This window comes from Aulonocara stuartgranti, assembly GCF_965226115.1.
Source record: "Aulonocara stuartgranti genome assembly, chromosome: 8".
In the NCBI taxonomy this organism is placed as follows: Eukaryota; Metazoa; Chordata; class Actinopteri; order Cichliformes; family Cichlidae; genus Aulonocara; species Aulonocara stuartgranti.
In genome coordinates this window covers 22,703,248-22,728,880 of record NC_138959.1, presented here as the reverse complement: position 1 = coordinate 22,728,880, position 25,633 = coordinate 22,703,248, and the positions used below count along the sequence as shown (strand labels likewise).

Below are 25,633 nucleotides of genomic sequence, written 5' to 3'. Positions count from 1 at the left end.
AGTTTTCTATCTTCTTTACTTTCACTGGTCCGACCCACTTAAGATCAAAATGAGCTGCATGCGGCTCAGTGTAAAATGAGTTTGACACCCCTGTATTATACTAATTATGAACTTTTATGGAGTCTATTCATGCAGTTTATGTTTGCTGAGAGAAATGTCTAAATTAAAGGGCAGAGGAGAGTCTCCATTTAACTTTCACTGTGGCTCCAAAGTGCATCTAAGGCCTCAGACTGAAGAGCAGGCTCTGCAAAGGGTGTTTTGTAAGATCTCTGTAAGTCACGTGTAGGACTCGTTAAACTCTGAGCGTGGCAGTCAGACCGGTTTGTAATAAATCCTGTCACCATTAAGTTTCAGCGTTTCATATTTTGACTGCCACCAATCATACTCATGGATTAATGTCAGGGTGCTTAATTTTAAGGAATAGAATCCACTGGGTTTTGTTTTTTCTAAAAGTTTATTAAATGCTTTCAAGAGATTTGGTCCACATGTGTGATCATCAACTTCCAACCAGGGAGGAGAAAAGAGAAAAAGTCAAGAAGGGGAAAAAAATAACAACAAAATGTTGTTTTTAAAAAAGAAAAACATACAAAACAAACAAATAAACAGAGGCCTTGTTTTTTCCACTTCTTGCATCCCTGGTTTCCTCATTCGAAGTTGCCGAAAACAATAACCCAAAAAATAAAAAAAAATTCGAACCTTTTGAAAACTGATTCGTTCAGTCTTTTGTAGCTGTGTAGGTGTGTGTTGGTGCTGCCAAACACATGACACAAACTTCATCGGAGGGTGGGGGAGCCGGAGTGGCAAAGAGGCAACGGGATGGTAGGTCACTTGAATATTTCTTTTTGGAGCAGCAACTGGGCAGCGTGTAACGTCATTTCACTGCGGCAAGATGCATTAAAGTGAAGTGACTGGATCAGGACACTTTATCAGAACACACAACTTTGAAGTCAGGTGACATTCAGAAGAAGCATGCCTGTGTGAGCAACAAAATTCATTATTTGACCCCCTTTATTTTAAGAGGGGGGGTAGAGAAAAGTAATTTCTTCCACATATACGCGAGCAAATCTGGCTGTTTTATCAGATGCTTTGGCACCAGAATCCGTCACACGCTCGATAAGGTTGTGTCATGATTCGTCGGCTTTTAAACGGCACGCACACAACAAGCAGCCCAGACATTTGCTTCTTTGTTTCCCCAACCTCTCTCACAAACACTAGGGAGAGGAGCCTCACCTCAAATGATTTGCTCTCTTATTTAAACAGCAAAAACCTAAATCCAGATCGACAAATTTTAGTCTATGTTGGCCAAATGGGATTTTTAAAAAAACTCAAATTATATTTTCTTTGGGTGAGCGCCACTCTCCTTTATAGCCTGTCCCATTTAACTCTCAAAAGCAAGATGAGAACACATTTCTGACCACAGCACACTTTTCAACAGCCACGGAAAAAAAGACAGCCCATCATCTCTTATTCAGATTACCTTATAAGGGTGTCTAAGTATTATAATAGGTATCAAGTATCATATACTGTATATAGTAAGGAGGGTTATACAATAGGGGTATGTTATCATCTTATAGGTGAAGTATATTGAATAAGGCGCTATACGGGAGTATATAAGCCTCTGTGTATGCGGTCGTTTCCAGATCTGTCCTTGCCCGGTGAATCAGCTCAACCAAAGAGGCAAAGCAAAGGCAGTGAGCAGTGAGTTCTGCTGGTAGGATCAAACTGAGACACTGCAAGAAGGAAAGACGTTACAGTATATATACTTTAATCATCAACTATCTAGTTTTACCCTTTGGTCCTACCAGAAGATCTCAGATATAGCGCTCATTTACAAGTCTACAGCTGTTGGCAGCTGATAAATGAAATCTACCAGAATCTGTGTTTTCTGCTCACTGCCTTCACCCCCAAACAGAGCTGTGCACTAGCAGCATACACAGATGCATATTATATTCATACATGGATACATATATAAAGAGAGAGTTATACATTGCAATTAACATACATATATCAATAGCATATAGAAGAGAAATCGAAATAGCAATCATTATAGTCATCATATTCATCATAATACTAGGAGCAGTAGTAATACGATCCCTCGAAGAAGCTAATAAGAGGGCTGTTCCAGACAAGGCCTGATCTGCTGCCACGCGACCTGCCAGACTGACGTGCGAGCTGCGTTTTTGGTCAGCTCGTTCAGTGGTCAGCAACATCAGAAAACTCATGTAAAGTAAGTATCCTGTGGTTTGATGCTCTTGTTTCTTTAGGTCTCTCCTTTGCTCCTCTTAACCACAGCGTTCTCCTGTACTAGCAGAGTGTACAACTGGAAAATTACAGCATCCTGCAAATCCAGTTTACGCTGTTCTGATTGCGGAAAAAAAAACAAAACAACTTCAACTTGACTGACTTGTTTGACTTCTAGCCCTCTGCTCCAAGTGCAAATATTTGACCCTCTCGGTGATCCATCTCTCCACATTCAGCCACTTGTATCTAACCCTGTCTGGAACAACCCACACTGAAGGAAAACTTTTCAAAATAAAAAGAATCTTTAAAAAAAAAAAATTCACTATAGTCATCTAGTTCAGCGATACATGTCATATAGCAATACCTCAATAACAAGAAGTTCTATGTAATCAATACAGGTTTTCAGGTTATATATTTATTAAGCTTAACTGCTAAGTTATCAATTATTATTAGTAGTATAGCATTATTTGTAAATATGTATAATATGTATGTATCTGAATATAGACATACCTTCATCGTGTCTATCCACATTAAAGGCTAGAATAAGATGGCAACAGATATCCTGTGTGTGTGTGTGTGTGTGTGTGTGTGTGTGTGTGTGTGTGTGTGTGTCAGTCACATGTGGTGCTGTTTATAGGCACAATATGTGGTGTGAATTCTTTCCCCATCTCAAGCTAGCACGTTTCCCCCAGGCGGGCTATCGTTAGCTATCGGGAACAGATACATTTGGGCTCATATGAGGAACACCGGTCTCCATCTGAAGGATGTGGGAGTGCAACTGGTTTGTGATGAACTCAGCTGGACTGAAGGAATGCCCACTTGCCTTTGCATTCAAATCTTCTCAAACAATACAACTTTAAACTAGAAAAATATAGTTTCAATCATCCTTATTATATCTTTATGTTTAAGTTATTATTCATCTGGATGTCATTCTTTCATCTTGAACAACTACAAAGCTATTTTTTCCCCTCTTACAACTCAAATATTCTGCACAGGCAACATTTTCACTTTGCTTCAGTCCAAGTGAGATCATTACTTTTAAACAGCCACCCTCAGTCTGATCCATTACAGAAGGGCAACTCCAGATGGGATTGTGAAATGCTGCAGTCACTTTTCGGTAGCTCTCCAACACCAGCTTCACCCGTCTGTCAGCTGCATGCCAGTACAGTATTTTATGAAGAATATAGCCTCGAGGAAACTTAGCCATCAGCCTTGTGTACTTTAATCAAGGGGTTTGATCAACTATGTTGTGAAAGCATAATTTTACCTCCCTCTTTTGTCAGCCTGAGAGAAAATGACATTCAAGTTGACTCTCTGTGGGCAGCAGGTATAAGGTTACCAAGTAAGAATGTGTCTGTGCTCATCCCACTCAGGAAGCGTTGGTATGATAACACAACCAGCTACTAAGGGGCCTTTTTTTCTATAAAAGAGGGGCGAGAACTGCAATTAAACCGTTTTTGGGAAATAAACTTGCATACATTCCGGCACAGCAACATGTTACATGACTAATCTTCTCTTTATGAAGGCCCATGCAGGCATTACATTCATAGCTTCTACCAATATGGCAGACAATAGAACAAGGAACCGTGTAACTCTCCTTGGAAAACAAAAATGTTGCTCAGAAATCAATTGAATTTATTCTGATCCTCTCACTATATTCCCACAAAGGAAGAAGAGCAGGATTTGGTTGTTGCAGAGCTTAGCGAGGCATGTCCACCAGGAGCCTCTTTCTCCAATGCGTTACAGTTTCTTCACTTTTGATAGCCATTACAGCACTGAGAGCATTTGCCCGCTGGAATGGCGAGCATTTACTGGGTTTCTGAACTATCAGCGAGAAAAATGTTAGAGCTGCGACCAGCGCGCTCACCCAAGAACTGCTCCAGTGCAACAAGGATTTGGAAAAACAAAGAAACAACCAAAACAATGGATTCTGGTGGACAGAGCTGCTGTATGAAAACACTTGGGAACACTTACTTTAGTCAAAACAAAAAAAGCTGTCTCTGGAATTTCTGGGAACCTAAAGGAGTCATATTCTGACTGCAGCACGATGGGAAAACAAAAGGCTCATGTCCCGCACTGTATTTACAAAGCTTGAATTGGCTCCTGTGATTTGTGTGTAAAATGTTTGTGTGAGGGTGGGTTCAATTGTTTTTCATGTCAATTTGCTTTCTCGCTGCTGTCGAGATGTTAGAGAAGGTCAGACTGGTAAGATGACAGACTGTTCGGTTGTAGCTGGTGTGGCATGCCCATCTCTCTGATGCAGTTCGGCGGCGATTGGCTGCTTCTATTCAACACAGCTTTGCCTAAAGGTCGTCCCCGTCCGATAACTGCCGGCCTCCCTGAAATGACGCAAACCATCTGTTGTGTCACATGCCAACAAGCTGCACAGATGTGGCGCTTGATGCTGGCTCCAAACAGTCCCGACAGACTTTAACATTAAAAACCAACAGTAAGCACTAAGTTGTAGAAATGTGCCATGAGCATTAGCTGATGACTAATAATAATATAATAGCCCTTTTTCACTACAAGTACGACATAATGTGTGTGGCTTGTTATAGCAACAGGGCCAGCTGAATAGGTACTAAACAAAGTACATGGAAAAGTACACGGTACCAGGCACTGCCACCTAATGGAAAATCCTAAAATCTAAAACTATACCGTCAAAATGTGGAGACCAGAAGCCAAATGTTTTTGCCTTTCATATACAGTCTGTTGTTGCAATCTGCTCATCATCATATTTTGCTCAGTGGAGATTAAGAATAGGAAAATAAGCAAGGTTTGACCTCGGATATTGACGTCTTTTTAAACACTCACCATGGCTTCTGTGTAATCTGCTGTTATGGTGACCTGCTTGTCTTCTGGGGGCGGGGTCACAGCAGAGTTATCTGAGCGTCTGCTCTGATTGGTGAGCTGCAGCCACAGTTCATACATCTGCTGCATGTCTCTCACTAAAAGGATCGAGGGAAGACGGAAAATTATGATAATATCAGTAACCTTGAAGATGATAATCAGAAACAGTCAGTGCAAATGGAATACAAAAAAGAAAAGAATTAGAGGCTTTTATAGTGGCTGCAGTTGAGGACAAAGGGACGGTGGATATGAGAGCATGATAAGAAAATTAAAAACAGATCCAGCTAAACAAAGCCCGTTTTCACTAATGTAGTATTTTTCCCAAACTAAGTGGAAAATAGTGTCTGTTTTTTTTAGCATTATCTTTATAATAGTGACTACAGATAAACCTGTTTGTTTTGTTTTCATGAAAAGTGCATCTTGCATATAAATATCCATTAAATTTATTTAAAAAAGGAAAAGAATGAGAAGATCCAGCCATTTAGGGTCTGGACAGTCTGCCCCGGCTCGGTTTTGTTACAGTGGGATGAACTCAAAACAACAAACAAATAGAAGTTAATGGAGTTATACCTCCTTTAGATAAGTAACCTAATTCCATAATCCAAACAATTTTGGAAACCTGACTGCATTGTACTGCACATTTAGGGTCTTACATTCAGACGATCTAATAAAACAAAATTCAAGGACCTGCAGAAGTCTAGTTCTCAGAAGCAGCATGGGGGTGGAAATGTTATGGTTTGAGGTTTGTCAGCAGCCGCAGGGAATTAGATGGCTGCAGTTATTGAATAAACAACAAATTCTACATCACATCAAAGAGCTCTTGAAGTTAATGTGAGGTCTGAATGTTGGATCTCTCATTACTACACTAACTAACCCACCATGGCTCAATAAGGGACGCTGGTGGATAAGGGAATAAGCCCAAATTCAAATCCCATGCAAATGAAGTCATTTTGCATAATATAGTCTTAGTAGTATTGTCATTGTTATGTGCAGCTAAAGGCTGCAATACTTCTTTTTAGAGTGAAGGGTGCACTTTTCCCAACACAACAATAGTGTTTTTATTGGATAAAGAACCTAATCCTTAAAGGGATTAAATGTTTATTTGTCCCCGTCTCCATTTGACTTTTTCACATGACAAACTCCAACCTGAATCACTTAATCCACATATGAAAGTGTAAGGTGGAGCTCGCACACTGCTGCCTTTGTATATTTACAAGCTCTTAATGGCCTGATCTCAGTACAGTTGTCCTAGGCTGAACCAGAAGCTTACAGCTGTTGTTTTTCATGTACGTCCAGACGTCCCTCTCCTCAAGACTGTGGGCAAAAGAGCAGTTCCCAATATAGTGGCACTTCTTCTGCTTCATCACGTGCACGCACATCTGGGTGAAATATGTAAAGCAAAGATTCAAGTTTGTGAGTTACAAAAACGGCTGTGCCCCGAGGCAAAACCAGTCAGCTGGATTCTACATGTGATAGGTGGAGGGGCAGAAAGAGGGTGGAGTAAACATGAACTGAAGAGGAAAGAAAAACAGAGGAACTCACGTCATATTGCTGTGGATAGGTGCGGGAGAAGGGAAGAGGCCGAACAACAACCCACTTCTTCTTCTCAAATGACTTTACCAGCAACACCCGGCGTTCTTTCGTCCAGCTGAAGAAACAGAGAGCAAACATGGGAGCCTTAAAGATACCGTGACATAAAGTCATCAAACTTGCTAGACCACCTGAGAAAACACAGTCAGCACGTGTGCATGTGTGAATGGGGCCTCACCTGTGCCGTGCCTTGGCAGTACAGTACTTGAGGTTCTTGTCCGGCTCGTTGACCTGACCTTCTCTCCAGCACTGACCACACACAAACTTCATTTTCAGGTTGAGGGGGCGACCTCTTCCTGCTCCTAACCCACCCACTGGGCTCACACCACTGCCACCTATGCAATCTCCTCCTACTCCTACTCCACCACCCATTCCCCCAAGCCCTCCTACAGGAACACTGCTGCTTGGATGGGGTATATGGATGGGCTGAAACAAAACAAATTCATTCATTAAATATGAGAAAACAGAGGAATGAATTCCTGCATTACCCCTAGAAAGCTACAAAATGCACAAACTTAAAGACATTTATCCAATTTTGGGTCTAACCAGGAGTCTTAGACATTGTACACATTGGAAGAGAAAGTGAATGATATTCAACGTCGTTAAGTGACTTCGGACAAAATAACCATTGGTGACAAAAACTGGGCGAAACCCAAGAAAAACTTTTCTCAACTTCCAGGCAAGCAACTGAAGTGATTACCAATGAGAGGGAAGAATACCATTGCATAACGTAGTAGTAAATACATTACAGGGTCACCTAGGCAACCAGACCCTGGAGTATCTGCAATAGACCAGCTGTCAACTTCAAAGCAATGTGCAACGGAAAAATCACTTCTAGAGCGTATGAGCGACAAATTAAAGCACCAGTTCTAACCACCAAATACAACAGTTTCTTGTGCCCAGTTTTAGATAAATTAAATTAAATAAATATTAAATAAAATCACTACTGGTAGCATGAGGCGATATCTGGATCCTACAGAAATTGCACAGGTGGTCCAACTCCTTCAGGATAGCACATCATCATTGCCAGAAAGTTTGCCGTTTCTCCCAGCACAGTCTCGAGAGCATAGAGGAGTTTCCAAGAAGCAGTTACAGTGGGAGAGCTGGACAGGGCCATAGAAGCTCCTTGACCCATCACTAGGACCGGCATCTGCTCTTTTGTGCAAGAAGGAACAGGACGAAAACTGCCAGAGCTACAAAATGACCTACAGGAGGACTCTGGTGTAAATATCTTTCACCAAACAATCAGCACATGTCCCAAACATGAAAGGGTCTGGAGAAGCAGTGGAGAAGATTATCCTCCCTGTATCATCGTTTAGAATTAAAGGTCTGTTGGTGGGTTAGTGATGGTCTAAGGAGACATATCCATGAAGAAACACACAGAACTCAACAGAATTCAGGTATGAGGATGAATTCCTTGGATTCACTTTCAGACCCTACCCTGGTGCAGTTTCTTCGTCTGAACTAAATCCAAGCAGACACGTCTGGGATATTATGTTTCGGTCCATCTCACACTGCCAGCCTGAACTTTAGACTCTGCAGAGGAGCTCACAGATGCCCTCGCCCATCATCCATCTTCTCATTAGGAGCATGCCCCTACAGTGTCGGGCTGCATGTATCAAATGATGTGGCATTGTTTAATTCCTAACACATTACCCAGTGCATATCAGCGTAGATATCCAACAGGATTTTTTTCCCCCATTAAGATCTAACATGGTTTCAAAGTGTTCCTCTAATTTTTTTTACCATGTATTTAAAGACATTTAAAACTTTTTAAGGACTGTGATCACCCAAAATGTATCCAAATGTCTCAGGGGCTTTTACAGCCTCACCTTCTGCTGCTTCTGTGCATTCTGCTCCAGTCGTTGCCAGTGCCTCTTGGACTCTTGCACCATCTCTTCATGGGTGATACCTACAGGAAATGTTTGTCACAGCTCAGTGAAAGCATCTTTATTTGATGCTCAGTTAATAACTGCTGGTTAGTGCTGATTGTCATTGTGTTTACAACAGCTGCTTTTCCATAACATTCAAATATGTCAGACATTTGTCAAGAGTGGGCGCTATTATTAATGACTGTTTACTGGATTACATTTAATATCTTGAACAAATTAAAATTGCAGCTGAGTCTGGTTTCTACCTACCTGTGTCCTGCTGCAGAACCCAGCATTTGAGCTCTATGACAGAGTGCGCAAAGGAGCAACTGTCCTCACGCTGGCACCCATAGCGAACCTCATGCCGACAAATATCAAACTGGCAGAGCGGGTGAAGAGGACGCACCTTACTGTATCGCACATTGGCTGACCTTACCACATGCACCAGGCACCTGCAGGAGAAAGTAAGATTAAAGCACACGATGACACACTTGTCTCTTTTCTGTACAGTGACCAGCTTTTACCACTTAAAGAAAAAAATCAATCAGAATTTTATTAGAAAAAGCTAAACTGATTAGAAAACCAGTTACTTCAGCAAAGTGAAGACACGGTAAACCTGTTACACTCACTTGTTATCGTCAAACGGGTGTCGAGCTGTGAGATTTGAACAGACCGCCAAGTTTTCTTTGCTGCGTTTGCTGATGATGCGAGGTTTACTGTCAAAGCATTCCTGTTAAGAAAGAAAGTTAAGGCAGACGAGTGAAGATCCATTTCCACTTTTACAAACGCCAAAGAATCTAAAGAGGAAATGTATAGCAGACTGTGGTCTGACCTCACAGAGGAACATGAACATGCCCATGTGGAGCTGCAGAAGTCTGGTGACACTCAGTGCCCGCCTCTCTGTGCTGCCCAGAGGATCAAACAGCAGCTCTCGACTCAGAGCGCCTTTCCTCTCCTGAGTCCACACATCGATCTCCTCCTGGCAGTACGCAAACGTGCAGTTCTCCCCATACTGGCACTCCTGACGCTCCTGTACCTCTGTGGGACCAGGCAGAGAGAGAATACTCAACAGAATATAAATGTAATGGTGATCAAATGTGTATCTGATAGATTACATATTCCAGCGTTAACTCCCCACGGGAAACATACCCTTACAGAGTACAAAAGCCCCCAGGAAATTGTTCCGTGCAGGCCGGGGCCGAATCCTCTTCCAGGTGGGGTCGTCTGAATTTTTGAGACGACACAGCAGCACATCTCTTTTACAGCGATGTGCTGCCTCTGGCTGATACTTATAGTCCATCACTCGTGGACCTGAGTAGGAGGAAGAAATAGTTAGATACTGATTATTTCAAAAAGAGCAATAAGTGGTCTTCTGTTAACATCTTGTCAGCAACTAAGTTAAAAATTCCCCAAGAAATGTACGGCAATTCATACATTAGACACAGTGATGCTGCAACACCCTACTGTGAACATTCAGAAAATTCAGGACAAAGGACAGCATGTCAAAGGCTGGTAATACAAACCTATTCTGCTGTAACAGGCATGACAGGCCTGCCGAAACTCGTGTGTGGCAGCCAGAGGATTCCTGGAGAGCAGAGACAGGTTGGTCCCTGCTGGACCATTCTGAAAAAGAAGAGTAGAAAGAGATGTGATATAAAAGAAAGACAATGTAAATAAACAACTAAAAAATAAAATGGATTTCTTGTAACAGATATGTGTGTTTTGCTTACTGCATGTGCACTGTGGTTGCGCATTCCAGGAATGAAGCTGTGACACACTCGTCCCCCTGAAGAACACAGACAAGGACACTGATGTCAGACTTCACATTGTATTGTTGCTGACTCACACCGTCTGCTGATGATGCATATCTCAGGTTAAAGCCAGCTCCCTAGAAACTGTGCTCTGGCAGATAAGCAACTTAAAATTAGAGATGGCACGATACCACTTTTTTATGTCCGATACCGATACCGATATCATAAATTTGGATATCTGCCGATACCGATATGAATCCGATATAGTGTTTTTTAATCAACAAAACTGTTTTTTAAAATATCTTGCTGCATTTTGCAAGTCTGCAAGTTCATACTCAAGTTTAAAACAACAACTACACTAAAGCTATTCTGTTATACCTGTATACAAAAAAAATATTTCATAGTTCAGCAATACTGATCAATCTAATAAACTTAAACCTACACCATCCTCCCTATTCTGGTATTTTAAAGAGTACTTAGCGTAAATATTAAGCAACCTAACTAATAGGGTTCCAACTCCCAGCAACAACAAAAATAAATAAATAAAAAATAGGGAACCACCCCTCACGCGCCACCTCATGATGCTTAGTCGACGTAATCAACCTTAATTTGATGCAGTGTGAAAAAAAATGCACAGAAATCAATTATTTTTCAAGAAATATTAAATAGATTCAACATCTTTCTTCAACAAAATTGCAGACTGCACAGATGGTACCTTCCCAAAGGAAAAAGTACTATAGCTTACTAGGGTATATATATTAGACTTAATAGTCACTATATACAGTAATTGACTTCTATTCATTTTACATCAAATTAAAACTTTGGGTGTCAGATAATTATTTATTAAAAGCTAGACATTTTAAATGAGAATAAGAAAGAAAAGTATGTCTTTGTGCCCCCTTTTCCCTGTTCATGCCCTATCGGCCCCCCTGGCTAAACTTTGCTAGATCCGCCCCTGCACAGTTACCAGCCGTCAGCTACGTAGAAAAAGATCCTCGAGTAGAAAGTAATATTAAATAAATTCTAACAACAGCTTATCAAGCTTAAACGTGCTGCTGTTGTTCAGCCGCTGGTTTCCTCTTTATGGCGCAAAGTGGGCCAAAAACAAACAAGAGAGATGGACTCACGACAGAAAAGCCGATCAGCTGATCATTAAGCAGTTTCACGATTGAAGTAGCAGCCGGAGAGCGAGAGGCAGTCGCTCGTTAAGATTAACACAGGAATGCTTTACAAACATTCAGAGATGGACTTACACACTTGCTTTACTTCTCTCGGGGATAACTTTGTCGGAGATGAAATGCCAGGTTGCTAGCGAAGCTCCAAATGCTATCCAGACCACCGACAGGTCCGGCATGCCACAGCCGCTCTATCACGTGATGCATACTGCTCCGACGTGCTAACGTTCTGAGGTGAGTTACGGCGTGTTGCAAGTTTTGTGAGGTGCTTTCGTGATATTTAATGGATCGGATTACATTTTTTATTTTTCTCCGATATCCGATCCAGTAATTTAGGTCAGTATCGGACCAATACCGATACGTAATATTGGATCGGTCCATCTCTACTTAAAATCATTGTACTGGGTCAAATTTAATTAATGTGCATCCTATTGGTATGGGGTAATATCGTCTATACTGTACTTAAATCACAGTTGGCATGCTTATCGACACACTTTCATTCCTGCAGCTGCACTAAGTCATTTTAAGTGCAAACCATCAGATCCTAAACTGCATAAGCATCCTTATGCACATAAGCATTCCATGTGCAATTTATTTTAAACCCTTAAATGCTTTTTCTTCACAAAAGTTTTTTACTTAGATCAACATGTGTTGTCAAGCAGCAAACCATTCATGAAAACTTTCCCTTTCCGCTCACCAGGGAGAGTGTACTCTGACAATGAGTCGAGTCCCCCAGCGGCGACTCCTGCCTTCCCTTCTCCTTCCATAGACGTCGTGGAAAAGCCTCCCAGTGCGTCCTGCGCCTGGGTGGAGCCCTGGTCCCGCAGCGACGAGTAAGCTTCCAGAGGAGGAATGTCGCTGATTGAAGAGCTAAAAAAGGCTTGGGAAAGCTGGGATGAAGGGGCTGGAAGGCTGGGTGAGTAAGGAGGCCGGAGACCAACTGCTGTGTTGGGCAGGTTTGTGGGAATAGCACCCACTGGAGTCTGGAGGAGACACAGGAATATGCTGAGTTTAGATCATTCCTGGTGAAATAAAAGGGTTAGAAATACTGTCCAGTTTAGTGACAGTGCCAAGTCATATCGTTTTTTCCTGCACTCACCTCACTGACTTTCTTGGGGATGGATTCTAACAAGCTGTCTAGCTCATCCTTAATAACACTACTGCTGCATTCATCCATGTGCTCTGACACCGGGACCGAGTACTGCATGGGAGGCACCTGGCTGCTGGGGCTCTCTGAGAGGTCAGTGCACGAGGTTACCACAGTGGTCGTTGGGTCATCGCTGACTGGAATAGGAGTAGCCAAAGGAGCGGGGATGCACTGTGCGCTGGAGATGTCTGCTGGGGAGGAGAAATAAGAACATAACTGTCAGAAACAAGTGGGGCTGGGGATGAGCAGGTAAGTTCAACATGTGGCAGCCTGACATACCTGGTGCAATGTCACCCAGAGATTCAATTCCATTGGAGGACATCTAAAGAAAAGAGGAACCCATCAGGCTCTCACTCAGCCACTTCATTATATTACAAACTTTACACAGTGACAGCAGCACGTACCTCTCCAGTGGGTGTGGAAGTCTCTCCATGACTGTCACCTTCAGTGGCCGTAGACTCCGTTTGTGGGCTGACGTAGGCCTTACGACCCTTTAGTCCCAGTTTGTTGGCTAGATCCTGAGCCAGATCACTCACCTGTCTGTCCTGGAAGATTAATTATTAAAAAAAAAAAAAGATGCTCAGAATAGGTAAAAGCCATGAAGTTATCATATCAGTAGCACAATATTCACACAGTATTCCATTCCGCTTCAAAATTAAATGATAAGTCTTTGTTTTAAGTGGTGGCATACATTTGGTGCTGTGAGGAGACATTTGGTTCCACATGTGTAAGCCTCTCTGAGTTGTCCCATCTCCCTCAGACAGAGCGCTTTGCGGTACAGAGCCCTGCGACTTCCTTCTGACACACACAGTGCGCTGTCACAGTCCTGAACGCCGCGATCGTACTCCCTCTGAGTCAGAAAAACACAGGAAAAGTTATAACCTATACCTCCACCAAAGGTGATTTAATAAGGTACAATTACATGTAATGATAATTCTACACCAATCTTGAAACTTGTATCTACAGGTTTACTTGAGACTTCACTCTCTACAGATTTCGAGTCTTCCACATGAACACATCTTTAAGTACTTTGGGAGGTAACACATCCATCCCACTCCCATTCTTTCTCACCATCTGGTAGTAGGCAGCAGCCCTGTTGACGTAGAGGCTCTCGAGCAGCTCATGGGGGATGACGAGAGCCTCAGCCTGGGCGTAGCGAGCAACACTGATCCCCTCTCCATACTGCTGGGTCGCTTGATGCCAGTCTCCATCCCGAAAACAAGAATTCCCTTCATCCAGCAAGTTACACACCAACTGAGTGAGAAATGCCTGAAAGGGATGTGTAAGAAGTGGGTAAAATGATTGAATGAGCATTGAAATGAGGAGACATAAACAAAACAAAAAAGACAGGCAATATTAGACAGAAAGAAAAGTAAACGAATGTGGAATAAGAAGAGGAATGCGTAACAGACTGAGGACAAAATTAAAAAATGTCTGAACTCAAGTTTACACCTTGGCCTGGGTAAAATTAGAACAAAATGTGGGTACTGTCATGTGGCAGTCTGCGTGTAAATATTACATAAACAAAATGGTGATAATGAAGCTCCAAAAAAAGCATAAACCAGATCAACACATACCTCATAACTCTCTGGCTCTGGGAAAGGCAATGAAGACCTATGGATAGGAAAGGAGAGGTGTCAAACATCTACACGTGCAAAATTTATATACTTTGGTATGAAATCACTGGTGGTCTCCAGATATTTCTCTCTTACTGGATAAAGCTCATGGCCTTCTGAATCTCCTCTCTTCGTTTCTGCCGTTCAGGATCCATATCCTAAATGTGAAGACAAGATTGACTTGCACCTATTTTTGTTTTGTTTTTTTCTGAACAACAATGTTTACAGCTTTGACAGCGGCAGCCTAAGCATCGCTCTTTGCTACACATCTGTGTCCCGTCCTACGCCAAGGCCTGGCACTACAACATGCTAGACAAACAGCGGGGTCAGCTCACGGTGAAGCCTGCCATAATTGATGTTAGTGGGGTGAACATTTAGCGTAACCGGGGAATGAGACTCTACGCAAGAAATAACATTAATCGACGTAAAAACTGCGGACATTCTTTAAAGGGGGGCATTTAAACGCCCCGTAGATGTTTTCAACGACAACCAAAACAATGTTGGGACTATGATGAGGATAGCTAACGTTAGCGTGTCATGTGAACGTGTTTCTCAGCTCGTACTGAATGTTGCACCATCAGATAAGAATATATATAAGACATGCAGCTTTAGTCGGGTCAGCTACTAATGCAGTTAACGCTGAAAACCACTACATGAGTGTTTCTACCGATATTTGGGATTAGCCACTGGACGAAACTAGCTAATTCGGCTACATGCTAATCACTGTAACTTAGCCGTAGTAAAGAGGAGAAAAGCAAAGGGAGCTTTGAAAACTGTTTAATTCCTATAGAAGTCACTCGCATCGTACAGTCTCGTTTAGCTAGTTAAGGTGACACACATAAAGGGGCATTGGACGAAAGCAGAGTTACCTAGCTACCGGGTAAGTAAGCTGACTTCATTTACTAGTGGAGCTAAAGCTAACAGCTAAACCCTGTCCAGACAGAGCACGGCAACTCACCGAGTTCAGTTGCTGCGCTTTTCAAAATCACAGATACCTTCATGCAGCGTTGGCGATAACGATGAGAAAAACCAGCCAATTATCAATACATAACCTTGCGCATATTTTTACGTTTAGTGTTCCTGTCATTGGTGTGTGGACGGAGCGACTTTTCCAGCTATTGCTACGGCTGCTGGTAGATACAACTCAACTACTGGCTACCGCTGCTAGCTGTTATGGCCAGTGCAGTATGGCAACAAGTATCCAGACACAAGAGACCTATGACCGCAGGAGGGCAGCAAAAACTGTGTCAAACTGTGTGTGTTGGTAAATTACTACCGTTCCCCTACGATGTTATGTGCAGAAGTCTTGAGCCACCCCTTATATCTTTGCATTTCCTTCCAGGAACTAGATCTTCTTGTAACGAGTAATCAGTGATCCTTCATTCACTGCTTTATCACTCATTTCCAGTTCAGTACTTGCAGCTGACCATTTTCAGAGGAACACTATATTTGTTTGTTAACCCATTTAACACTGACCTGTGAATCATTCAAGCGTACTAAAGGCAACAAACTCAAGAGAAGAGTTAGATTTGTCAACACATAACAGACAATGTAGCAAAGAACCTATTTTAAATTGTACCTTTAGTTACTTTGTTGCTAGCTGAATACGACATATAACTTGTTCTCATTTCTTTAGAGAATTTCTTCTTATTTACTCTTTAAAGAGATAAGAGTAGGTCAGGACTTTTGCATACTACCGTATATAGTTCATGTACCCGGACTTCTTCATCATTAATATTTTAATTTATTAATTACGTGAAGAAGAAAAAAACTTTAGTCTTTATGCACAATTCATTAATAATCAGAATCAGAATCAGAATACTTTATTGATCCCTGGGGGAAATTATTTTTTGTTACAGTGCTCCATTTTAAACCAACATTAAGACAAGACAGACAATACACTAACTAAGAATAGTACAATATATACATATATATACATACATACATACATAAGTCACTCATAAATAAATAGTTGGAAAAGAAACATGTGTAGTTGTAGCAGCAAACAGTGTGTTAAGTGGATGCGTTGTACAGGGAGATGGCCACAGGCAGGAATGATTTCCTGTGTCGTTCAGTGGTGCTTTTCGGTAATCTCAGTCTCTCACTGAACGTGCTCCTGTGACTGACCAGCATGTCATGGAGTGGGTGGGAGGTGTTATCCAACATTGTCTTTATCTTGGACAGCATCCGCCTCTCCGACACCACCTTGAGGGAGTCCAGCTCCATCCCCACAACATTGCTGGCCTTACGGATCAGTTTATTAAGTCTGTTGGCATCTGCGACCCTCAGCCTGCTCCCCCAGCATGCAACAGCATAGAGGATCGCACTGGCCACAACAGACTCATAGAAAATCCTCAGCATTTTCTGGCAGATGTTGAAGGACCTCAGTCGCCTCAAAAAATAGAGACGACTCTGGCCCTTCCTGTAAAGTGCTGTGGTGTTTTTAGCCCAGTCCAGTTTATTGTCAATGTGTACTCCAAGGTATTTATAGTCCTCCACAATGTCAACACTGACCCCCTGAATTGAAACAGGGGTCAAGTGTTTCCTGGTCTTCCTGAAGTCCACGATCAGTTCCTTGGTCTTTGCCACGTTGAGCTGCAGATGATTCTGCTCACACCACGTGACAAAGGAGTCGACCACAGCCCGGTACTCTGTCTCATCATCCCTGCTGATGCATCCAACCACCGCAGAGTCATCAGAAAACTTCTGAAGATGGCATGTCTCTGTGCAGTGGCTGAAGTCTGTGGTGTAGAGGGTGAAGAGGAAGGGGGAGAGGACAGCCCCCTGTGGTGCCCCTGTGTTGCTGATCACCTTGTCAGACACACACTGTGGGAGACGTACATATTGTGGTCTTCCTGTCAGGTAATCAACAATCCAGGACACCAGAGAAGCATCCACCTGCATCGCTGCTAACTTATCACCCAGGAGGGTCGGCCTGATGGTGTTGAAAGCACTGGAAAAGTCAAAAAACATGACCCTCACAGTGCTCGCCGGCTGGTCCAGATGGGTGTAGACACGATTGAGCAGGTAGATGATGGCGTCCTCAGTTCCGAGACGAGGCTGATAAGCGAACTGAAGGGGATCCAGGTGTGGTCTTACTATGGGTCGCAGCTGGTCCAGGATGAGCCTTTCCAGGGTCTTCATGATGTGGGAGGTCAATGCCACGGGCCTGTAATCCTGGGGGCCACTGGGACGTGGCGTCTTTGGTACAGGGACGAGGCATGATGTCTTCCACATCACCGGGACCCTCTGCAGACTCAGACTCAGCATAAACAATTTATGAAAGACTCCACACAGCTGGGGGGCACAGGTCTTGAGGACAAGGGGACTCACTCCGTCTGGTCCAGCAGACTTGCCTGAGTGAAGTCTCCTCATTTGCATCTCAACCTGGTATTGAGTGAAGGTGATGGGTGGGGGAGGGGTGTCAGGAATCTCACAGGAGGCAACAGCGCCATGTGAAGAGAGAGGCTGGCACAGTGGTGTGGTTCTGGATTCCAGGCTGACTACAGGTGAGGTTGTGGGGGTGGGAGCAGACACTGTGGTGTCGAATCTATTGAAAAACAGAAAAACAAAAAAATAATAATAAGTTGTGCATCTTACAAATTAAGTAAAATGCTACAAATCAAGAAACACAGAAGGAATACACGGGTTTTCCTCTGATATGGGTGACCTGATTGGGTTGGACCAAATATAAAGAACTATATGCGTCAAATTAATAAACACATATCGTCATACATAAAATACATATATATATATATATATTTTTAATTTCAATACATTTTGGTCTCATGGACTATTTTGTCCAGCATGAGGTCATGCTCGTGATGTCATCACAGCTCATTAAAGGGTTCACCTAGACATTTGGAGTCATTATTTTTGTTCTTAGCTGTCTCTGTCTGTGCGGGCCTTTACATTTTGGCATGAAGGGGACAGAGGTCTGCCTACGTGGGTCACCTTCTTTATCCTGTGAGGAGCTCCCGGGCCTACCGAAAGCTTCTCCACATTGACTCACAAAGCAACCCTATTAGTTATAACGTGAATGAGTCAGGACACCAGCCAATTCCAAAGCCTGTCCTGTGAGTTTTTGAACTTCTTTGTAGAAACAAAGAACATTTTCAGCTATTGTTTACTCTTTCAAATATTGAATTACATTTAATCTTTAACAAGCGTGTTTCCACCACTTGGAAAATAAAAATTGCCTCACCAACTCAATTTTTGTGCCAATATTGGAATTTTGATATAATAACCTGAACGTTTGACTCGTGGAAGGCTTTTTTTCATTGGTAAAAACAATCTTCATTTACTGGTTTAAGCATAGAGAAGAAAAGACAACGCTCAAACTCAAACCGAGGCCTCAAACGGCAGAGACAAGAGGAAAACAGCAGATGGCGATAATACTCAGACGCTGACAAAATCCACGAAGAAAAAAAAAATCCAGGCAGCGTGACGTCACGGCATTTAGCAACCGGCGCGCGGAAGAAGCGGCGTGTTGTCGCTTTATTTACCATTTGGTAAGCTTCTCTAGTTTGAAAAGTCGTCTGCGTTTTGAAGACAGTCGTGTGTCTCATAGACAAGATGATTTTCCTCAAACAGACAGAAAAAACACTCAGTTTAGTGTAGTTTAGTTTAGTCAGCGTTTATCTTGTTGCGCACTACTACTAGTTAGCACAGAACAGCTAAATAGCTAACTTGGTTGTTGACAGTACTTTTTTGACGTTTCTGTAACGCTGAATGTTCTTAACTCTTACTGAACAGCATTTGGCTTTTTTGTGTCTGCGCTTGCATTTATTCTTATTTATGTTGCTGGATAAGCTTATAAAATGTGTCGCTTTCCCCTTCTCCGTAATTTGTGGATGTTTCTAGAGTCACTATGGCTTCAGATGACATTGCTCAGCTGGCTGATGCTCTCTCTAAGACCCATGTTGGTGATGGAGAGTTGAGCTACAAAGGCCTTGGACTGAAGCTTGACAATGCAGAATCAGGTGAGAATATGTAGCTCTATTTTTTTTATTTTTTTTGCTGTTATTCCCTTGTGTGTGCTGTAGACATGAAGGTGATCCTTGTTGACTGCTTAAATCTGACAAATTGATCCCTGTGCTTTCAGCGGAGCAGCTGGCCCGAGACATCAAGCAGTACCAGGGTTTGAGAGCTCTACGCCTAGAAGGAAACACTCTGGGAGTTGAAGCTGCCCAAGCCATTGCAAAGGCTCTGGAGAACAAAGACATGCTTCAGGTGCTTTCATAGTTCACCATTTCCCATCATAGTAAAGGATCATTTATCATTAGGATTTGATTGTTAGTAAAAAACCTTTTCAGATTATTTGTCTTAGTAATCTAATATTTCAAGTGTGTTTCAAACTACAACCAGTTTTGTTTAGTTGAAATATTTCATCAAAATTCTTCCATCTTGAATATACAATACTGTTACATTCCAACAGCATTTATACTTTACACTCTCCTGCAGTGTGGTACATTCTGTTAACTGTTCCCATTTTTGGTGTCTTTCAGAGATGCTACTGGAGTGACATGTTCACTGGAAGACTACGCTCTGAAATCCCACCAGCCCTGGTGAGAAGCCACTGAGTTACACCCCCAATAAAAGGAAGAATCCATCCTCTTTCATACTCTTGAACTGTTAAATATTCCTTTCATGCATGAATTATGAAAACCTCAATCAGGGTTTTTTAGTATTTTTATTCATCTTTAGGCATGAAAAAAAGGTTTTTGAACTTAATTTTTTTAAACATGTACTTTTCAAAGAGTTTTTTTTTTTTTGCATGTCACTGCAATGTGTCACTGGTGGAAGGGTATGAAGTGACACATCAGTGTCCAACGTAGTGGTGGTTTATGTGCAATCAGCACTGACACAAATACAAGAAAACAGCCTTTGAATAGCTGTCCACTGTAGTGACCACTATGCGTGAAAGGGATATCACATCAGTTTTCTGTGTATGAATGTTGATGTTCTTTTACGCTTCCTGAAATTTTCTTGTGTTCATACATGCACAATCTAATGTGCTTTATACTGTTCTGTATTTTTGTCTATTCTTGTGCTTCAGAGGTCCATGGGGAGTGCAATATTGAGTGCAGGGGCCAGGCTGACTGAGCTGGACCTGAGTGATAATGCTTTTGGGCCAGATGGTGTCAAAGGAATCGAGCAGCTGCTTAAGAGCCCCTCCTGCCACACCATGAGGGAGCTAAAGCTCAACAATTGTGGTATGGGGATTGGTGGAGGAAAGGTGAGCTCTCAAACAGCTTTGTCAAATAATATATAGACAAAGACACACATTTATTTATGTTAGTTGCCCATCAATCACACCCTGATTGTCTTGTTTTAAATTTGCTATGGTTGTGTACAGAGGCACAGGCTCAAATTATGTACGTAAATGTTGGCTTTTTAATGTAGTTAACAGATTTTTTAAAATGTAACACTTTATTGTATATTTGCATTATAGTTCTAACAGCATCCATGTTTGTATGTTTAATATAGATCTTGGCTGAAGCCCTGATTGAGTGCCACAGACAGTCATCGTCTCTTGGAGCTCCACTTAGACTAAGAGTGTTTATAGCAGGGAGGAACCGCCTGGAAAATGAAGGAGCTAGCGCCTTGGCTAAGGCCTTTCAGGTACAAAATACTCCCACCTTGTTCAGTTTTACATTACCGTAAATGTGACGTGTAGTAAATGTAATGATATTATGGACTTTTGATTTGGGAGGAACAAAGACCATTTCTGTTTTATGATGCAGTTTCTTCCTCGCTTTCACAACAGCTGATGGGCAGCCTTGAAGAGATTCACATGCCCCAGAATGGAATAAACTACTCAGGTGTGATGGCGTTAGCTTCAGCCATTCGACATAACCCAGAGCTTCGAGTCCTCAACCTCAATGACAACACTTTCACCAAGAAGGGCTCGCTGCCCATGGCACAGGTGAGATCCTTTTTTTTTTTTTTCAGCAACTTTCTGTAAGCAGAGAGGACCTTTATCCGGTGTTTGACTGTGTCCCCGAATTCACTTGGCCTTATAGGCTCTGAGGCATCTCAGGAACATCCAAGTGATCAATTTTGGTGACTGTCTGGTCCGTTCTGAGGGAGCTGTCGCCCTCGCTGCAGTCCTGAGAGAAGGACTGCCAATCCTCAAGGTCAGTGTACGATCGCAGCTCAGGACTTGGTTTCCCTTTGTGTCTCTTCCATCTCACAGTGCTCTCTCATGCAACTTTTTTTCCAGGAGCTTAATCTGTCATTTGGTGAGATCACTGAAGCAGCAGCACTAGTGGTGGCTCAGGCTGTTGCAGACAAAGCTGATATGGAGAAATTGGATCTGAACGGTATGCACATTGACCATGAAATGGGTCTTTATGTGTTTGGAGAAAGAAGGTCCAGGTTGATTGAACAATGCTGCAGAAATGTAAAATAAAAAGACATTTTTAGTTTGAAACTGGTTTTGTTTGTGGCTGATAGGTAACTGTCTTGGAGAGGAGGGCTGTGAGGCTTTGAGAGAGGCTATGGAGAACATGAACAAAGGAGACGTGCTCGAGTCACTCAGGTAACGCAGGCTTTAAAATTCCATAATCATTTTTAGTGTTTAACTGCACAAACATGCAAACAATAGATTTAAAACTTTCACTGCTACAGTGATGATGAGGGAGATGAGGGTGATGAAGATGACAGTGGAAACGATGATGATGACGACAATGATGATGATGATGTCAGTGATGACTGCAATGAAGAGAATGAAGAGGGCAGTGAAAACGGCATAACAACAAATGGAAATAGTCCTGTTTCGCCTAACAGTCCTGTAAGTTGAAGCTTTATTAGACGAACAGTTGCTTTCATGTGATTGTTGATCAGTTAGTTACTTCACATAAACTGGGAAATGAAAAGAGTTCTCAGTGATGTCTCGATGTTCGTCCACAGGCGGAGATCACGTCGTTCCTCAGCTGCCCCTCTGCAGAACAGCTTCTCCAGCTGGGACAGTTGAGGACACACCTTCAGCAAGAGGTTACATGTTTTTAAGTAGTCAGTAGTAAGTGTTTGTAGCATGTTGGTGTTGGCGTGTTTTACTTTGCTGGAATGGGTTTAACCTGTTGCTGTCTTCTCACCAGGTCGATGCATCTGAGCCACAGAAAGCTGCTGATGTCATTCTGAAAATCGGTTCCCTATATAGTGAAGATCCGGAGACCAAGGCCGCTGTTCTGGATACTATCGGTGAATAAAGTCACACTTACATTAGACTGATTCTGCTCCTCATTAGTCCCACATTTGCAGGATTCAAAGTTCAAAATAATCCTTATTTGTCTTATATTGGACCTTGGTGCCACCTCTCAGTTCATCAAAAACAAGCTCCTCTTAATTTAAGCCAACTTTCTTCTGATTGGCTGCCCCTCACAAACAAAAGGATTAAACAGCAGGTGGAGCTTTTCTGCTCACAGCTACAGCTGTGTGTCTGAGATGACCATGATTGATTGAGATGACTGCATAAAGAGCCAAAAGTAGGAAAACTGAAGTCTGAGCTTTTAACATACAAGGATCATCAGCACAGACACTGCTGTCATTGTTTGAAACTTTTAATATGAGCAGGCATCATTGGAACAGTTTATATATGACTAATTAATGAGAACAACCAAATTGGGTCCTCTGTCACTTTATAGTCAAACATTGAAATGCAACACAGCACACCCTTTTCAAAGCTTTGGCATGCAGAGATTACTCAAATATAATTGCACTGAGTGGGCTGCTTATTAGTGAGGACGTCAAGGTGCAGTTTCTCTCTTGTGCTGTCCTCTTTTTCATGTGGATAGCTTCTATTCTCTGAGATTCTGACATGCAGTGTGTCACTGCGCTCCACAGATGCAATGTTGAAGAAGCTCCTCTCTGGCTCCACCCTCCAGTCATACTGCTTCCTCTCCACACTGCTGGTCATGATGGGACTACTCAAGGTAAAGCTTCGCTGCAGTGCTTCCTATTATGTAACACTTCACGAGAAACTATAAACACAATATCAGTCATTTATATGCACAGAATAGGTTCAGCAGGGCTCCAAATCTGCTGGCAGAGATTAGACATCCAAATATTTAAGGAACTTCAGCGATCCATAATTCTGTTATATCTCAGAATTTATCTTAAGAGAGCCATAATACTTGATATTTACTAGTACTGTGTGATTGATCCAATACCGAGTAAATACAAGGTAAGTATTGATGATGCTGATACTTTTAACTTGTAAAGGCAGCTTGTGTGGGGAGAGCAGTGTCTCATGAGTTCTGAGATCAATAATCATCAATTTGCAAATTCTGAACACATTTAATGACCACTAAATCACTGAGTTTTACTTTTCAAAATAATTAGTTAATACAACAAAACGCACCTTTCAGCTGTTTATGTATTTTAAAACTGGGATTTTTGGAGACCTGGACTTTAAATGTGTCTGTCTCTAAAGCAGTTTTTGGTCGTCTTGTGTTGTTTAAATGTTATATAGGTTATAAATCAAACAGATGTGACAGTCAACACAAAAAGGTTCAGACATTTTTCATTGTGCATGTTTGAAGAATATTTTTTTATATTTTATTATTACTGGAAAAAAGTAATAATAACATGAAGAGGGTTTTATACTGAACTTGGTGGTTAAAAACAAAGTATTGATCCTGTCATGCTAGTATTGATCCAATACCAGCATTGGTATTGATACTATCTATATATGGGTCAGTCCATCCACCATTCATACCCAAAAGATTTTTATTTATTATTTTAACATATTCACATAATTCCTATTAAAAAGCTGATCTTTGCCGAAAGCTTTCAGGCAAATCTGTAATGGCCAGGTCGTAAGTTGGTTTTAAATGTGGTGAGCCTTTTCTTTATTGTTTTTACTTCCAGGGAGAGGGGAAGACAAAAAAGGCTTTGCTGGTCCCGGGTCAGCTGCTATGTTTGGAACATGCTGTCCAGCAGGAATACTTCCCTAAGCACGATGCCTCACTGCTTCACATCTTCCTGTCCAGGTAGAACAGTCTTTCATCACCTCGACTTAGTTGAACTTCATATTTCTATTTAAATGTGTGTTAGCCTGTTGCACGAGTGAGACCGCAGCCTCACACGTGCGCATTTCTTTTTTTTTTTCTTTTTTTTTGACTCTTCAGGAACGATGGGGTTCTCAAGTCATGCGGCAGTGCCAGAGAGAGGCTGAGCTCTGCTTTGGAGAGGAGGTGCCAGGATTAACATTGAGTTAATTGACACAGGGGCACACTCTGCACTCACATTCAGTTTTTCACCTTTGAAAAACAAGCAGGGATGGGGGGGGGTTTCTAGTCAAAGGCCAAGTCCAACCACTGATTTCTGCTCCTGACATTCATATTTTATGAAGGCTTCACAGAGACTGTCCAAGAATGTCTTAATTTTTATTTTTCTACTTGTGCTTGTGACTTATATTTTTATAGAAAATAGATACAAATGCTTTAAAAAAGAAAAAAGTTCACATCAATCAGACTTGAGCTTAATGTGTTTAAAATGATTAATGACTGTAACCTGAAGTGAAGCGAACATCCTACATTTAGTAATTAATCAAGTTAAAATTTACAAATTTAAAAAAAAAAAGACAAAAAAAGGAATTTATTTCAGAAACATGCTTTTATATCTGTGGAAATATCTGGGTTAACATATCATCAGTGTTTCTGAAATCAATTGAGAAATTTGTAGATGAGATCCCACCAGTGTGGCAGGCGCTGATACAACTACTGATTTTTGTGAAAACCTGGTTCAGGAGTGCTAAGACAGAAATTGTGATGCCAACATTATTATGATCCATGAGTAAAATAAATAAAAAGGTGTTGTGTTTTTTTTTTTAATGTATTTGAATAAATTCTTTGAAGGGAAAGAAGAGCAACTTTAGGGAGAGTTTGTTTACTCACAGCTGTCATTGTGCTGCTCATAGGGACCAACCCATACTGCAGGATCATCATGATCAGGGACCAGAATCACTTTTATTTGCAGTTTCTTATATGACTTTATGTTGCACAACATCCTGTGTATTACCTCATATAGCTCTGTGTGTTGGTGGTATGAGAATGGAATATAGCATTTAGATCACCTGTTTGATTGTGCATCTATTCCTTGACGATAACTTTGGTTTACCTGATTAGTAATTTGTACCAAATGTTCTGTCTTAAATATAGTTCATCTAACGAACCTGACACCCTCTGCGTTTGTCTGAGTGTTTTCAGTCATGTCTGCAACAGCCGCCTTTGAACTCGTTCTAAGAAAATGTAATGGGGTTTTGTTTTTTTGAGTGGTGACGTTTATTAGTATCAGTCCTCAGAAAGCATCCATGTTGAATAAAACAGGTGAGATGAATAATGGAGCATCACAACAAAACACAAAGAGTTAAACTTAAGGAATACAA

At 41.8% G+C, this 25,633-nt stretch overlaps 2 protein-coding genes across 5 annotated transcripts; one reads left to right on the top strand and one right to left on the bottom strand.

Annotated features, from left to right (window-relative positions):
• Positions 1-435: 435 nt before the first annotated feature.
• Positions 436-15,570, bottom strand: zc3h7bb (zinc finger CCCH-type containing 7Bb). Of its 3 annotated transcripts, none has more exons than XM_082544019.1 (21): positions 15,518-15,570; positions 14,338-14,399; positions 14,203-14,239; positions 13,697-13,894; positions 13,317-13,475; positions 13,030-13,170; positions 12,905-12,947; positions 12,578-12,816; positions 12,176-12,461; positions 10,283-10,338; positions 10,076-10,175; positions 9,702-9,863; positions 9,385-9,590; positions 9,182-9,282; positions 8,823-9,004; positions 8,514-8,593; positions 6,860-7,107; positions 6,634-6,739; positions 6,362-6,470; positions 5,056-5,189; positions 436-4,580 (listed from the first exon to the last, which is right to left on the bottom strand). In XM_082544019.1, exons 2-21 carry the CDS (start codon positions 14,394-14,396, stop codon positions 4,545-4,547), a joined length of 2,682 nt encoding a protein of 893 aa, XP_082400145.1. In that variant the 5' UTR covers positions 14,397-14,399; positions 15,518-15,570; the 3' UTR covers positions 436-4,544. The 3 variants fall into 3 exon arrangements, with proteins under 3 accessions (XP_082400145.1, XP_082400146.1, XP_082400144.1); XM_082544020.1 differs by lacking the exon at positions 15,518-15,570 and adding an exon at positions 15,200-15,492 and having other exon boundaries at positions 12,578-12,813; XM_082544018.1 differs by lacking the exon at positions 15,518-15,570 and adding an exon at positions 15,200-15,491.
• On the top strand, positions 14,406-25,424 carry rangap1b (Ran GTPase activating protein 1b). 2 transcript variants are annotated; one of them, XM_082544027.1, is made up of 16 exons: positions 14,406-15,121; positions 19,105-19,223; positions 19,346-19,473; positions 19,749-19,808; positions 20,300-20,479; positions 20,731-20,865; positions 21,011-21,169; positions 21,267-21,380; positions 21,467-21,566; positions 21,700-21,784; positions 21,874-22,036; positions 22,156-22,239; positions 22,344-22,446; positions 23,089-23,177; positions 24,115-24,236; positions 24,375-25,424. In XM_082544027.1, exons 2-16 carry the CDS (start codon positions 19,112-19,114, stop codon positions 24,451-24,453), a joined length of 1,713 nt encoding a protein of 570 aa, XP_082400153.1. In that variant the 5' UTR covers positions 14,406-15,121; positions 19,105-19,111; the 3' UTR covers positions 24,454-25,424. The 2 variants fall into 2 exon arrangements, with proteins under 2 accessions (XP_082400153.1, XP_082400152.1); XM_082544026.1 differs by lacking the exon at positions 14,406-15,121 and adding an exon at positions 18,601-18,752.
• Positions 25,425-25,633: the final 209 nt, after the last annotated feature.

Excerpts from the sequence above, each read along its gene's own strand:
- rangap1b (XM_082544027.1), top strand. The coding sequence starts at position 19,112 with ATGGCTTCAGATGACATTGCTCAGCTGGCTGATGCTCTCTCTAAGACC. Across the intron at positions 19,474-19,748 it reads AGAACAAAGACATGCTTCAG|AGATGCTACTGGAGTGACAT; the intron begins GTGCTTTCATAG and ends GGTGTCTTTCAG. Across the intron at positions 23,178-24,114 it reads TCATGATGGGACTACTCAAG|GGAGAGGGGAAGACAAAAAA; the intron begins GTAAAGCTTCGC and ends TTTTACTTCCAG.
- zc3h7bb (XM_082544019.1), bottom strand. The coding sequence starts at position 14,396 with ATGGATCCTGAACGGCAGAAACGAAGAGAGGAGATTCAGAAGGCCATG. Across the intron at positions 6,471-6,633 it reads CCTATCCACAGCAATATGAC|ATGTGCGTGCACGTGATGAA; the intron begins GTGAGTTCCTCT and ends TATTTCACCCAG. Across the intron at positions 5,190-6,361 it reads GTACATGAAAAACAACAGCT|TGAGAGACATGCAGCAGATG; the intron begins GTAAGCTTCTGG and ends CGATCCTTTTAG.